The sequence below is a fragment of the Rana temporaria genome, chromosome 3 (assembly GCF_905171775.1).
Source record: "Rana temporaria chromosome 3, aRanTem1.1, whole genome shotgun sequence".
Classification (NCBI taxonomy): Eukaryota; Metazoa; Chordata; class Amphibia; order Anura; family Ranidae; genus Rana; species Rana temporaria.
The window spans coordinates 490,697,732-490,712,958 of record NC_053491.1 but is presented as its reverse complement, the minus strand read 5'-3'; the positions used below and the strand labels follow the sequence as shown (position 1 = coordinate 490,712,958).

Here is a 15,227-nt window from a genome sequence, read left to right as displayed (position 1 = left end):
AAAATCATAATAATAATAATATAATAATAATATTATTACAAATATATTATAATATAATAATAATAATAAATAATAAAATAATAATAGTACATAGTAGTAGTTCCGCCCACTTCCATGTATTTCTATGTCTTCTATTGAACTGCATGAAGCTATCATTTTATTTGGTAATATGGCGACATCTAGTGGCGGTTTCGGGACACTGCAGCTTACTCTCTTTTTTTTTTTTTTCCTAATTCTTTTTATTGGGTTTCAAGTGTAGATAGAAAACAGAGCCTGTCGGGAATACTGAGGCTCGGTCCACATACATCCTAATAAAACAAACAGTACAAAATAAAATCTTATCAGTAGTGCCGCTATTGGCACTAAAACACGACTCTACTCTCCATTAACTTCTGAGATTGTTAGAATATTGTAGGGATCAGCTACTCACTGGTAGTAATAAGCCCCATTTAATAAGATGGAGGTCACAATTATTAGACATATGGATTGGACGTGGGTCCACCTAGTCATGTGTAGGGTAATCTACTAATTAGGAGATTCAGGGTCAGTATTAGTACACAAGTCCTCTACCCAAATGTCCCAAAACTTGTGGAATTTCTTTAGGGCATCCTCTCGCTAAGTAGGTGGCCTTGTACAATAGTAAATACCTTCTAATGTGATTCTGCTCCCTTCCTGTCTTCTCCAGTCCTGTTAAAGCGGAGCTCCACCCTAAAATGGAACCTCCGCTGATCGGACCCCCCCCCCCCCCCCGGTGCCACAATTAGCCCCTTTCAGGGGGGAGGGGGTGCAGATACTTGTCTAAGACAGGTATTTGCCCTAACTTTCGTGCATAATACAGTCTGCGGGTACACTGCGGGTAGTGCGTCACTTCCCGGTCCCGTCCCCCCCCTTGTGTTACACACGGCTCCTAGATTACAACAGTGACCAGTGAAAGACACACAGTCCTGCTCGCGCATGCGCAGTAGGGAAACAGGAAGTGAAGCCACAATTTTTCACTTCCTGATTCCCTCACTGAGGATGCCGGTGGGGGCAGCAGAGTGACGAGCGATCGCTCGTCTTCTGCTGCGGACGGCGCTGGACTCCAGGACAGGTAAGTGTCCTAGTATTAAAAGTCAGCAGCTGCAGTATTTGTAGCTGCTGGCTTTTAATATTTTTTTTTACGGCGGAGCTCTGCTTTAAGTGATAGTCAGTATAGCACTACCCCCAGGAGGGGGTGCTGTAGAGTCAACAAAACAAAAGCAGCAAAGGCACACAGCAACCATCCTTTAACTCCGGATCATTATAGGAAATATGGCATGACAGGTCCTCTTTACAGTGAGATATGGGGGGGGGGTCAATAAGACCCCACATCCCACCTCTAGGCTGGGAAGCCTGAAATAAAAATAAAAAACAAAAAAAGATTGCGGCTTCCCACGTTTTTTTGAATGCAGAGCCCGAGCATGACGTCATAACACCGCGCCCGGCCTCCGACGATCATAGAGACTCCGATGACCATCTGGTCTGCCGGAAATCTCTATGATCAATATCCGGGGCTGGCGGATCCTGTCACCGACTTACCGATCGCAGCGGTGAGTCGGTAGAAGCACCGGAGGGTGTCGGGGGGACGTCCCCTCTCGCCTACCATGAAAACGATCAAGCGGCGGAACAGCCGTTATAATCATTCTTATGGTGTAGGGAATCGCCCGCTGAAAAAGATATCTGAATGATGCCTGGAGCTGCACCCATCATTCAGATATAGCCCCACAAATCCAGGATGTCATATGACGGCCGGCGGTGGGAAATGGTTAAATCGATTGTGTTATTAATTTATTCATTTGTATCACCTTGGTATCTATTTGTACCACATTGATTTTTGTTGATTGTATATCACTGTTAGTGTTCATTTACATTGTGTGGGTTTGCACATTGATCCTGCAAGCGCAGTTTATATATTAACTTCAGGGCTCAGGTAAGTCATTGTCTACTCACACTTCGAAAGACTAGACATGTGCAATGCCGAAAAAAAAATTTTTTCGTTTTTGTTTCATTCGTTTTTTGCTTTTGTCGGAAATTGGGGAAATTCGGAAATTCTAAAAATTCGGAAATTCAACTTTACAAATTTCCCATTATCGAATTTTAGATTTTCGAATTTTCAAATCTAGAATTTTCAAAATTTGGAATTTTCGAATTTTCAAAATTTGGAATTTTCTAATTTCCGAAATTCGAAGATTTGAAAATTCGGAAATTCCGAAATTTAGAATTTCCGAAATTCGAAATTCCGGAAATGCGATGATTCGGAGATTGAAAAATTTGTAAATTTCGGAATTAACTAATTTGTCAAAATTTGTTAAAAAACTAATTTGGAACTAAACGGATTGCACATGTCTATTAAAGACTGGGAAAACATCTCCTGTACTGCAATTAGCTGAAGTAAAATTGTGTTGGATTCAACTTCTTTGAGTTAAGCTGCCTGCAGATGGAGCCAAGTCAGCAGGTGGCCGTACTGTCTGGACAGACTGGGTCAAAGGAGGTATTTCAATGCAGAAAATGACATTTGAAATAGAGCAGAAATGTAATTCAATATTTTTACGCATCAGTGTATACAATATTTTGTAGCTATCCTTAAAATAATTCCTGGTGATCCTGCCACGAAGGTTCTTGTTTAGGCACTTCCTGTTATAAGGTGTCTCTGTATCCCAGTTGTGCTCATGAGTTGTCACCTTGCCACACGTTCCCTTGGCTGAGGCTAAAAAGAGCTGTGCCATCACACATAGGACAGGCATGGTCCACCATTGTCACTGTCAGGAACCTGGTACAGATCATTGATGGGCAACTGATGATAGAGGGGGTGCATGAAAGGGGTCTTACCATGTGCATTACCTGAAGGGGGTCTTACCATGTGCATTACCTGAAGGGGGTCTTACCATGTGCATTACCTGAAGGGGGTCTTACCATGTGCATTACCTGAAGGGGGTCTTACCATGTGCATTACATGAAGGGGTCTTACCATGTGTATTACCTGAAGGGGGTCTTACCATGTGTATTACCTGAAGGTGGTCTTACCATGTGTATTACATGAAGGGGGTCTTACCATGTGTATTACCTGAAGGGGGGGTCTAACTATGTGTATTACCTGAAGGGGGTCTTACCATGTGTATTACCTGAAGGGGGGTCTAACTATGTGTATTACCTGAAGGGGTCTTACCATGTGTATTACCTGAAGGGGGGTCTAACTATGTGTATTACCTGAAGGGGTCTTACCATGTGTATTACCTGAAGGGGGGTCTTACTATGTTTATTACCTGAAGGGGGTCTTACCATGTGTATTACCTGAAGGGGGTCTTACCATGTGTATTACCTGAAGGGGGTCTTACCATGTGTATTACATGAAGGGGGTCTTACCATGTGTATTACCTGAAGGGGGTCTTACCATGTGTATTACCTGAAGGGGGTCTTACCATGTGTATTACCTGAAGGGGGTCTTACCATGTGTATTACCTGAAGGGGGTCTTACCATGTGTATTACATGAAGGGGGTCTTACCATGTGTATTACATGAAGGTGGTCTTACCATGTGTATTACGACCAATGACTTCTCCTCCCCCTCACCGTTTCCAACAAACGTATAAAAGTGTGGAAACCATTTGAAGACCCCCTCGTATATATCCCATAGTCTGTAGACTCTTTAACTTTCAGGCTGGGTTCACACCATTGTGAGTTGGATGTGAGTTCTCCGCATCCAATTCGCAATAGCAGGAGATTTTGACCGGCTCTCTATGGAGCCGCTTCACATATATCCACTGTGGCTCCGGGGGAAATTTGCACAGGGCTTCCTGTGCGTCTTTTGGTCCGTTTCAGGTCCGAATTCAGACAAAAATTTGGGGTGAAATCGGAACCTAGAACGGTGAACGGGGCCACACAGGACCCCTGCTGAGAGCCGCATCGGTATTAGGTGTGACCCCAGCCTGACACAGACTACATAATATACAAGAATTCTGATCTTTTTACCAAAGAAATGGAGCCGAATACATTTTGACCGTAAATGTAAAAAGATTATTTATTTGCAAAATTTAACAACAGAAATTAAGAAAGTTTTTATTTATTTCAATTTTTTTTGTCTTTTTTTCCGTTACAAGAAACCCCCAAGAACATTCCAGTATCCCCCCTATATCTCTATATTACACCCCCATCCCCCTCCCCCATAATATAATAAAACATCACTTTACATTACAATGTAGACTTTTGTATCATCATTATGTGATAAAGCGGAGATAACATAAGACAAGCCAGGGAGAGTCCCAGCTAATGGTCTGCTATTATCATATAACAGGAGATTGGGCAGACTCCCTCCTGGCCATGTTTTCTGACAGAGATTTCCCAGAATTCTCTCCTGTATGAAGGAGACGTGGATTTCCAGGACTGAAAACTGCCGACATTCATAGAAAATGAGGAATAAAATAACCGGCACCGGAGAGCCCCCTTGTGATAGCTTTTGGCAGGTGACAGGTCCTCTTTATGGTCTATTACACCCTGCAATGTCTCTCCTGACCTCCAGAGGGCAGAAGAGAAGCTCTGAAACTGGAAGTGATGAAATCATTTAGGGCTGCAACTAACGATTATTTTCATAATGGATTAGTTGGCCGAAAATCATAAAAAATAAATGTAATATGCTATTTTTTTGTTTATTTAAAATGGTAATGAAAAAAGAGTGTTACACAGATATACACAGATCATACACAGGTATCCTGTCATGATGGGGTTTATAGTACAACCCCCCCAGGAACACCAATGATGGGGAACTATTCCTACCCTGAACACCAATGATGGGGAACTATTCCCCCCAGAACACCTATGATAGGTCTATCTCCACCCAGGAACACCAATGATGGGGCACTATCTCCCCCAAAACACCAAACACGGAACACTATTCACCCCCAGTACACCAAAGATGGGGCACTATTCCACCCAGAACACAAATAATGTGGCACTACCCCCCCAAAAACACCAATCATGGGGCAGTTTTCCCCCCCAGAACATCAATGATGGGGCACTATTCCTCCCCCCTGAACACCAATGATGGGGAACTATCCCCCCTTCACCCCCCGGGAACACCAATGATGGGGCACTATTCCCCTCTGGACTAGAAGTGATGGGACACTATTCCCCCCCTGAACACCAATGATGGGGCCCTATTCCTCCCCCCCTAACACCAATAATGGGGCACTTGTCCTCCCCCCCCCCAAAAAAAGCAATGTTTTGCCATTGTATGAATGTTTTGCCGCTACCTTATTGCAGCTCGGCGCTCACCACTGCTTCTCTCCTGTCTCTTTTCCCTTGGGGCAGCAAAGTGGGCGGAGCTGAGAATACCCCGCTGTCAGCGAGGAGGAGAGAGGCAGACGTGCCCGGTCACATGAGTGACACTATGAGAAGGCGGCTTGTACACAGGGGATTGTGTAACACTCGGACGGAGGCAGGACTGACAGGCAGGGAGGAAGGTGCGTGCAGACCAACAAATCGATAATGAAAATCATCGACAACGATTTTCATTATCGGTTTTATTGATTAATCATTTCAGCCCCAAAATCGTTATCACTTCTGGATTCATTCATCCCAGAGGAGATCGCAGAACTGATGTTCCTCCATCTCCTCAGTGTGATCCCGTCCTGGACACTTACCACTAGGGATGGGCTCTGGTGTGTTCGCACACTCCACGTGTAGAGCCCGCCAGGAAGTCGGCACGGCACTGCGCTAATCACAGGCAGTGAGACATTTCCCGATCTCTGCAGCCGAGCATCGGGACAATGTCTCCCTGCCTGTGATTAGCGCAGCGCCGTGCCGACTTCCTGGCGGGCTCTACACGTGGAGTGTGCGAACACGCCGGAGCTCATCCCTACTTACCACAGTCCCCAGCTCCTGGTAGGACTGGGAGAGCCGGGGGGAAGCTCTGCAGGAAGTGACGGGAGGGGGGATGGTCTTTCACTGTGTAAAAGTGATTGGACATTGTAAAGCCACCCAGATTACTTTTACAAAACAGCCGATCGATCGCCGGTTTCTGTGGCCATGACCTTGGTATAACCTCTTGTTGACTGGCTGTATATATACAGATGATGGTCAGCAAGGGGTAAAAGGACATCTGTCATGAGAGAATTATGGGGGCTGCCATTGCTAAACTCTCCGTTTGAGAATGCTAGTTCCCTGGCTGTCATGTCTATGCTTTGGATTTGATACTGTCCCAGTGTTTGACCCGGAACAAGTACAAAGCCAGGGAACTAGCATTTTCAGAAGGAGGCCAGCAATGGCAGCCCTCATACTTCTCCCAGGAGTCCCCACTTCCTCCAATCATTGGCTGAACAATCAACCAATCCTACCGACTGTTCCTGTGATGTCACATCTCCCCCCACATATCTTTATATAACCTCCCACTACACATATCCCAGCATGGAGGGGCTCAGTGAAGGTGGTGGTGAAGGTGTGGAGGTGTCGGATCGGGTCACACAGATCATAAAAGGAGATCCGCCCGACCTCATAATCCAGATATATCCTGACTCTACTGGAGACATTGGGGGGTAAGGGGATCATTTTTTTGTCATGTGTCACATGATACCGATTACCAGTCCTGTCCAATCCCCAGGACTTCTTATTATCTCCAATCCATGACTCCCCCAATCCTCTCTCTATACTGGGGTAACACATCCCGACTATCCAGTCATTTGATCCCCCGACATCCACTTCCCAGTAATGTCTCCCTGAGGAGAAACTCTGACTGCTCAACACCTGAGGATAAATCTGAAATCTCTCTGGTGTTTCTGGGCACTTCAGTTTTCTATCTGACCAGGATACAGTTTTCCTGTCATCTGATATCTGTTGATAAAACTGAGCTGTGTTTCCATCCAGTAATATGTCTGCCGGTTCCTGTCTATAGAAGTATACATTTACCTCTGTTATTATATCAGATAAACCTGTGTGTAAGACCCCCGCCACATCCAGACCCCCTCCATCATGGAGGAGCTCCTCATGTCTCTCTCTGTCCTCATTATCTCCATCCTCAGTATCACACAAGTCACCTGTGTCTGATTCCTGTAAGACAGTCAGTGGATCCGTCATGTTACACAGCTCCTCAATGTGACGCATCTTCCTGGACAGCTCCTCCTTCTTTATTTCCAGATCCCGGATGGAGATGGAGATCCGCTCTGCCCTCCCGGAGATTTCCCTCAGGACTCTCTTCTCCAGATCTTCCAGACGTCTCCTGAGATCTCTAAACAGGACAGTGACTCTCTCGGTGTCACCAGCCGCTTCTTCTACTTTCCTCCTGTGTTCCTGCAGACTCTGGACTCTTTCCTCCGTCTCCTCTCTCTTTGTCAGAAGATTCTGTAGAACATTCCTCAGCTTCTCCTTCTTTTTCTTAAAAGCCTCATCCATCATCTCCACCTGATGTCCCCGATGTTCTCCAGCCAAACTGCAGGACACACAGATACAGGTCTCATCCTCAGTGCAGTAATACTCCAGGATCTTCTTATGGACGGAGCATTTCCTGCTCTCTATGGACAAGGTGGGGTCACATAAGACGTGTTCTGGGGACTTTTTGTGGACTCTCAGGTGTTTATCACACAGAGAAACCTCACAGTGTAGACAGGATCTAACAGCAGGTACAGGATAGTCCACACAGTGAGTACAGAAGACCCCGGACTCCTCCTGATCTGGCTGAGGTGACAGGAAGTGCACGACTATGTTATGTAGTGTTATGTTTCTGTGCAGTGAAGGGCGACTCCTGAACCTTTCTCTACATACAGGACAGAAATAATCTCCAGACCCCTCCTGTGTATCCAGCACACGATCGATACAGTCCCAGCAGAAGTTGTGTCCACATCTCAGGGTTACAGGATCGGTATAAATGTTCAGACAGACGGAACATTTCAGCTCAGCTCTCAGATCAGTAGACGCCATCGCTGACAGCAGACAAGGAAATAAAAGTCTCTGGACTAGGTTACAACTCGTCTGCACAGGGCGGGGCTGAGCTCAGATCTCAGGTTACTTATTCAGAATTATTTTCATGTCAGAATAAGACACGTTCCCCTGATTGTTTATGAATAAACTCATAATTAATTAAAAATATATATATATTTTATGTTTTCTTAGCTTGAATTGTCGATAAACTACATGAATAAAATAAATGCATAAAAAAACAATTATTATCATTGTAGCGCCTGTGTACTGCCAGTACAGGTGCTATGTCAAATTTAGTAGTGTGAGAGAGTTACTTTGCTCTCATCCATGTTGATTTATTTAAATTGGGTTTCTGCCATGCTGGGCTTCCTGCAGTTTCGTTCTGTGCTCCAGAGATGCCGTTCCATCTTTGGATGGCAGGTGGCGCCAGAGGGGTCCTTTCTCCAGCAGCCAATGAGAGGAGTGTTTCCCTCACGGGGCATGCTGGGGGAGGGTATTTCTGTGGCAGACGCCATTTTGTGGGGTTCTTCGCCCGTTCCTGGTTCCAGGTGCGGCACCCACCTTTAGGATGTGCGCACATCACGGACCCCGGCGATATGGCCTACCAGGCCAGGGAGGACATGCTACGCGGAGTTCCTGACTCTGGGCTCTCATGGCCCGGAGCGACTAAAGCTGCAATGGGGCTCCAGTGACTTACTGGGTCCCCACATTCTATGAGGAAGATCCCAAGCAAGTTATGCTGTTATGCTAATTATATTCCTACCTGAGCCAAGTCAGTGGCAGAGACTTGTTCCTTCTCAACCGTTCCGAGTGACACCCTGGAGTAAGAGTTACCGTTTGAAGCAGGATTGCTTCTGTTATCCATAGGCCTGAATCTGCAAACTCTCTTTCACCAACCTATCTCTATCTACCTCAAGTTAACTGTTAGCCATGTTGGGCAAGAAATAAAAGCACAGAAAATGTCACCCTGCTGTTTGGACATTCCGTTATTGCATCTCATCATCATCCCTAGACACATCACAGAGGTAACATAACATGCTGTCCCAAATCTAACCAGCGGCTCCTGCGGGGGTGAGCGCTACACATGGGGGCTCGTCCGGGATCGTCTGTTATCTCTAGCAACGGAACTGTGAGTTAATTTTATTATTGAGAGCAAGGAATTTTGGGGTGTTCACTGTGTGGTGAAGAAGGAGTTAACCTCAGGTAGCAGTAACTTGGGCGTACATGCGGTGAGGCCGCGTGCGTCTGCCACATGTGAAGAAGGAAAGTTTCTTCAAGTAGGAGGAGCTACCCACCCCTGCGTGAGACGTAGGGCGAAGTTTCGCGCAAAACCAGCAATTGCTTGCCCGCCTACGAGAGAGAGCCATGTGCAAGATGTCTGCTCCCTCGTTGCCGTCCGCAACTTTTCAGTGATTGAGACCCCTGATGACTGCACCAGGAGTCTCTGCTATGTCCACTGCTGCTGGAGTACCCCTCACTGACACAGGGATCCAGATGCACACTGAAGGCAAGTTTGTTCTCTACACCAGCGGAGGATCAGAGGCCCTTGGACTGTCCTGCCCTCGTTGTACGGAGCTGGCCGTACGGTTCTTGCCTTTCGCCCGGTGCAATAGATGCCGGGCCTAACTGTTCCAGGTTAAGCCACCCACCGAAGCTCCCCAGGAGTATAGGGTGGATTGGATCTCCGGGACTGTAACCACAGCGGAGGATAACCCATGGCCAGAACCCTCCCTGTCCGTGGAGATCGTTGAGCCGGAGGCTATTGACTCTGAGATCATAACCGTCTCGTCCACCCTGACTTTGTTGACCGCTACCTCACCATCTCGTTCTCTGGAGGTAAGCTAATTGGACGAGACGAAGAGAAGTGACTGTGTGGCCAGTGTGACCAGTACGCAGGCCGAAGCCATACCGGAGGCCACTACCGCTAATGTGGTCTCGGTGTGGCATGCTGTTGCCAGTAAGGGCCCCACACAGGCCTCTCGCCGCTTGCCTTTTGAGACTTGCCTACCGTCCCATCCAAGACGTCTAACTATTTGCCTGTGGAGGAATATACCTCTTCTGAACTGGAGTCCCTATCGGACGATGGTGACGACCATTGGTTCGAGCCAGTGTTCCCGGAGTCCCAAGGCTATGGGGGATTTCAGCCCTTTCCAACCAGGAGAAGGAGAAAGAAATGCTCCGGCCGGAGCGCACCAACTCTACTGAAGAGATCCCAAGCTATGTGCTGTGCGGTGGGGGGCAGAGGCAGGTTGTCTGAGAAGCTTGAACGAACCATCAGGGATCTCGGTGACCGAAGACTGACAGATAACCTTAGTACTATCAGTCGGTGACCCCAAAGAGAAAAGACTGGGAGGATCTGCTCTGCTGTTCACCATTGTCAGCATTGAGCCTGTGGCAGAGGCCTCATCTGGCATCTTATTTTGCATCAGAGCCAAGTCAGTAGCAGTGACTTGTTCTCCCCAGCAACCTTAAAGTGACACTTCGGCTGCCAGGCTCGTGGCAGGAGCCTGTCCGGGGGCACTTCACGCACTCTGGCTAGAGTGGCGACAAATTGTATCTACTACTACTGAGAGCAGGATTGCTCTCCTTGAGTGAGTGAGTGAGTGAGAAACTTATATAGCGCAACAAATGTGAACTTAATCGCCTCAAGGCGCTTGGCATCCAGAGTTGTACAGGTCTTTCAGAAGAGGTGGGTCTTCAGTTTTTTCCTAAAAACCTGATGGTTTTCTTCCAAGCGGATGGTCGTGGGTAGAGCATTCCAGAGCCGTGGTCCTTGGACCGAGAATCTACGTTATCCCTTAGATTTGAAGTGAGATTTGGGGATTTGGTGAAGCTTGGTGACGTAGGGTTTTATTTTCTCGCTTAAATATTGAGGAGCTTCTATCCAAGCCTGATACCGCAAAGTTCTCTTGCTTCATCAACCTTTTCTGTCTACCTCATGTTGATGTTGGTCGTGTTGGGCCGAGAAATAAAGCATTCAGAAAATCTCATTCACTGATTGGACATTCGTTTACTGCTCTACTCACTACAATCACCCTAGACAACGATTAGAGGTAACTAAATATGCCGATCCCAAAACAACCAGCGGCTCCTGAGGGGGTAGTGCTACACATGGGGGCTCGTCTGGGATATCGGCTCTTACCTCTCGCAACAAGAACTGAGATTACAAGATTTACTAAAAAAGCGAAGAGTGTCGTGTTTTGAACTGTCCGGCTACGAGGGAGTTAACCTCACACAGCTAAACTTGGGCGTACGTGCAGCATAGCATGCGCCTGAAACGTGTCTGGACAAGTTCTTCAAGTGGGAGGAGCCACCCTCCCCTGCGTGAGATGTATAATAGAGTCTTCGTGCCAAACCAGCAGAGCACCACCCACCTGCAAGAGAGAAGGAGAACCACGTGGCGATGTCTGCCTTTCTGCAACCGGGTGTTGCCATTCCACGTTTGAGGCCTCCAACTACCTCACGGGGGTCCTCAGCATGTTTGCACCGTCAGGAGTGCCTGTGACTGACACAGGTATTTGTTTGACCACAGAAGGACAGTTCGTGCTATTATCGAGTGGAGGAACGGAGATGCTGGGCCTGACCTGCCCTCGATGCGAGGAACTGTCTGTCAAGATTCAACATTTCCCCCAATGCCAGAGATGCTGGGCCTATCTGTTCGTCGCCACATCACCCGTTAAGACTCCAAGGGAGTACAGGGTGAACTTCATCACGGCTGTCGTCACCGTGGAGGAGGAAGCCACAGGGCCGGAGCCATCCCCATCAGTGGAGCTCGTAGAGCCGGAGGCTCCCAACGTAGAGGTCATCTCGGTCTCATTAACCCTGACCTTGCATTCGGCTACCCTGCCACCTTGCTCTCCGGAGGTAAGCCCTATGACCGGAGATGACCCAACCAGCGTGATCAGCCTGACGGACGTGACAAGTATACAGGCCGATACCACCACCTCCACAGTGGTCTCCGTGTGGCATGCCTCAATTGGAGTAGGACCTGCTCCAGCCTCCCGCTGCTGCGGTCGAGGCCTACCCTCCAGCCACTTCTGGCCAGATTGGCCAAGGGACCTCCCTGCATCCAAACCCTGTGGCTATCTACCTGCGGAGGAGCTAAACCCCTCCGATTTTGATTCTTTATCTGAGGATGAGGACACACTGGAAAGTTTATTTGAACCAAGGTTCCCGGAATCGCAGGGCTTCAGAGGATCCCGTGGCATTCATGGTACTCGGAGGAGGAAGAAGCGCTCCAGCCAAAGCACATCCCGTGGGTCTCAGCTGTTGTCCGTGAACGTTCCGCAGCTAATCTGGGGAGTCGGTGAGTCCACTTCTGTTCTCCCTTTTACACTCACCAGCCCTGTGCCACTTGTTGCTCCCGTGTTAAAAAGGGCACCGGACGCAATAGTGCTGCCGGAACACAGAGACCCACGCCACTTGCCAACTTTGGCTAGGTTACAGCGCCTGGTGATCCAGAGAATTGCTGCCCAGCACGCGTATGAATACCCGCATGTGCCACCTTCCCTTTTGTTGCAGATTGAACAAGAACGAGAAGCTTGGTGCCAGGAAGCCGTTTGGTCACATTTGAAAATACCCCTTATTCTCGTGGGTGCGGACTTCAGGCTGTCTCATTTAAATGATAGGTTTGAACGATGTCACCGCAACTGGAGCTGGGGCAGACACATCTATCGTGACCGGGTCGTGCTGAAGGCTCCTGGGAGAGAGGACCAGGTGTTTTCAGTCGCCATGACCACAGCAAATGGTGACATTGTAATTTTGCCGGATCCCCGCTTTTACAAGTAGGTCAGATGTCAAGTTTGCCTGACCTACTAACTTTTCAGAAGTTTTGGACAAGGGTTTGCCCCCAACCAAGTTGTGTTTTTCTCCTGTTTCCCCTTTCTCCCTGGCCTCTCCGGATCCACATGAAGGCTTATGTGAAGAAATTCGGGGGGGTTGGGTTCAGTCAGTTAGAGGGGGTCCTTGCCAACTTCTCCACAGCAGTACCGGAAGATTCAGTGAGAAAAGAAATGTTTTATCTTTTTACTTCCTTTTTGCTGCTACTTCTTTACAATTGAACTTGGACTGCCACAGTACCAGCGCACTGACCGCTAGGGGCAGTGTTCTGCAACATTCTTTTGCAGGACAAAAATGTATATTTGGGTTAGAGTTTTATATTTCTTGCAAACAGAGTAAAGGGTAAATTATGCTCAGCACTTACCAGGGCCGTCTTTACCATAGGACAAACAGGGGCAGCTGCCCAGGCCCATGTTACTGTTGGGGGCCAAAAGCAACCCCCTTTGAAAAAAAAGGGGCAGATGGCAACCCCCCATTTTTTTATTTATTTTTAAATAAAAAAAATCTTTTTTTAATATATTTTTATTTTGTATTAAAGGGCCGATTTTTTTTTTTTTAGAGGTCTGGAGGTCCCCAGGGGTCCGTAGTTCCCCAGGGCCCCGGATGACAACCCCCCTTTTTATATATATATTTTTATATATTTCTTATATATATAAATGATGTTATTATTCTTAAAGGACCCAGAGGGCCCCAGATGGCAACCCCCCTTTTTTATATATTTTTTTTTATATTATTTTATTTCTTTTTTTCTTTTTATTTCTTTATATATATATATATATATATATATATATATATATATATATATATATATATATATATATATATATATATATATATATATTTTTTTTTATTAAAGGGCTCAGAGGTCCCCAGGGCAAACACCCTTTTTTATAAATGTTTATTTTTTTATTTTTGTTTATATATTTTTTTTATTTTTATTTTTTTATTAAAGGGCCCAGAGGTCCCCAGGGCCCTGGATGGCAACTCCCCCTTTTTTTTATAAATGTTTCTTTTTTATATATATTTTTTTATTAAAGGGCCCAGAGGTCCCGGATGGCAACCCCCCTTTTTTGTAATTTATTTTTATAAAGAAAACAATTATTAAAGGGCCCAGAGGTCCCCAGGGCCCCAGATGGCAACCCCCTTTTTTAAAAAAAAATATATATTTTTTATATATTTTTTTTTATTTCTTTTTTTCTTTTTATTATAGGGCCCAGAGGTCCCCAGGGCCCCGGATGGCTACACCCCATTTTTTATATATATATTTCTTTATTTCTTCTTTTTTTTTAAAGGGCCCCCCACTTCTAAATTCACGGCAGCCCCCCAGCTTTTCAATTTCAGGCAGCAGCATCCCCCCCCCCCGATTCTCTGCTCCAGGGGGCCCATGCCTGAAGCTGTGTAAGGCCCTGCCGCCCGTTAAGCCCCTGTGCTGCCCACAAATCAGGCTGAAAATCATTAGCGGCACGCAGCCAGTGACAGTACTGCTTCCCTTCCCAGTGTTTTAAAATGTACAGCACCCCTGGCTTCCCTTTAGACGTGCACTTCTCCCTTCCTGCCACTGGGTGCTGCTTGTATATAAAAGTGAATTAGAATGTGATTTTATAACTTCCCCAGTTTGCTCTTCCCGAGGCTGACTTCTTCATGTCCTGCTCCTCAAGGTATGTCACTGTTTGCTAATCTATATTGTAAATAGAAGTTTTCTGTAGAGTGTGCCTAAAGTCTTTATAATATTTAATGATTCACTGCAGGTCTGGTCAGTGTTTTAAAAAGTTCCTCTATTTTACACATGGCATGGCATGGGGGTCACAGCACCATCTGTCCATTCTGCTTTAGTACCATGGGACCCCATGCCATGCCATGTGTAAAATAGAGGAACTCTTTAAATCACAGACCAGACCTGCAGTCCAGGCTGAGTAAGGCCTCAGAGCACGTGGCATTACTGTCTGTATTTAACTGCTTGATGGGCTTATTTTGGGCCTGGCTGGTTCACATGTATGTGTTTTGGCGGCCCACATTTGCGCAGGCACAGCAGCCCATTCATTTTAAAGGGGGCCGCCATGCCTGCGTGGCACATGCGGGTATTCATACGCGTGCTGGGCAGCAACTCTCTGGATCACCAGGCGCTCATGTAATAGGCTGCACACACGGCACACCTATGCCCATCAAGCACTGAAATACAGCACTGTCTGTCCATTCTGCTGTCTGCTGTGACTTATCTGCAGTTCCTGCACTGTCAAATTTACTGCATTTTTAGCCGTTTAGTTCAAGCTTTTAAAAACACAGTGCGTTTGTGTGTGCAAGAACTGCAGGTAAGTAGCATGGTGCAAAAGCAGAATGGATTTCAAGGCAACTGTATTTTTAAAATGCTGAATGCACCTTTTTTCTGCAGGAAACTAAGGCATGGCAGCCCATTTAAATCAATGGGCTGCTGTGCCTGCACAAATGAGGGCCGCCAAAACACATACA

General features: G+C 46.7%; 1 protein-coding gene across 1 annotated transcript; it reads right to left on the bottom strand.

Moving 5' to 3' along the window:
• Positions 1–6,043: 6,043 nt before the first annotated feature.
• Positions 6,044–7,937, bottom strand: LOC120933767 (E3 ubiquitin-protein ligase Midline-1-like). Its single transcript, XM_040347159.1, has one exon. It carries the CDS (start codon positions 7,920–7,922, stop codon positions 6,333–6,335), a length of 1,590 nt encoding a protein of 529 aa, XP_040203093.1. The 5' UTR covers positions 7,923–7,937; the 3' UTR covers positions 6,044–6,332.
• Between the last annotated feature and the right edge of the window lie 7,290 nt (positions 7,938–15,227).

What these genes read in the sequence shown, in the direction of transcription:
- LOC120933767 (XM_040347159.1), bottom strand. Translation starts at nt 7,922, where the DNA reads ATGGCGTCTACTGATCTGAGAGCTGAGCTGAAATGTTCCGTCTGTCTG.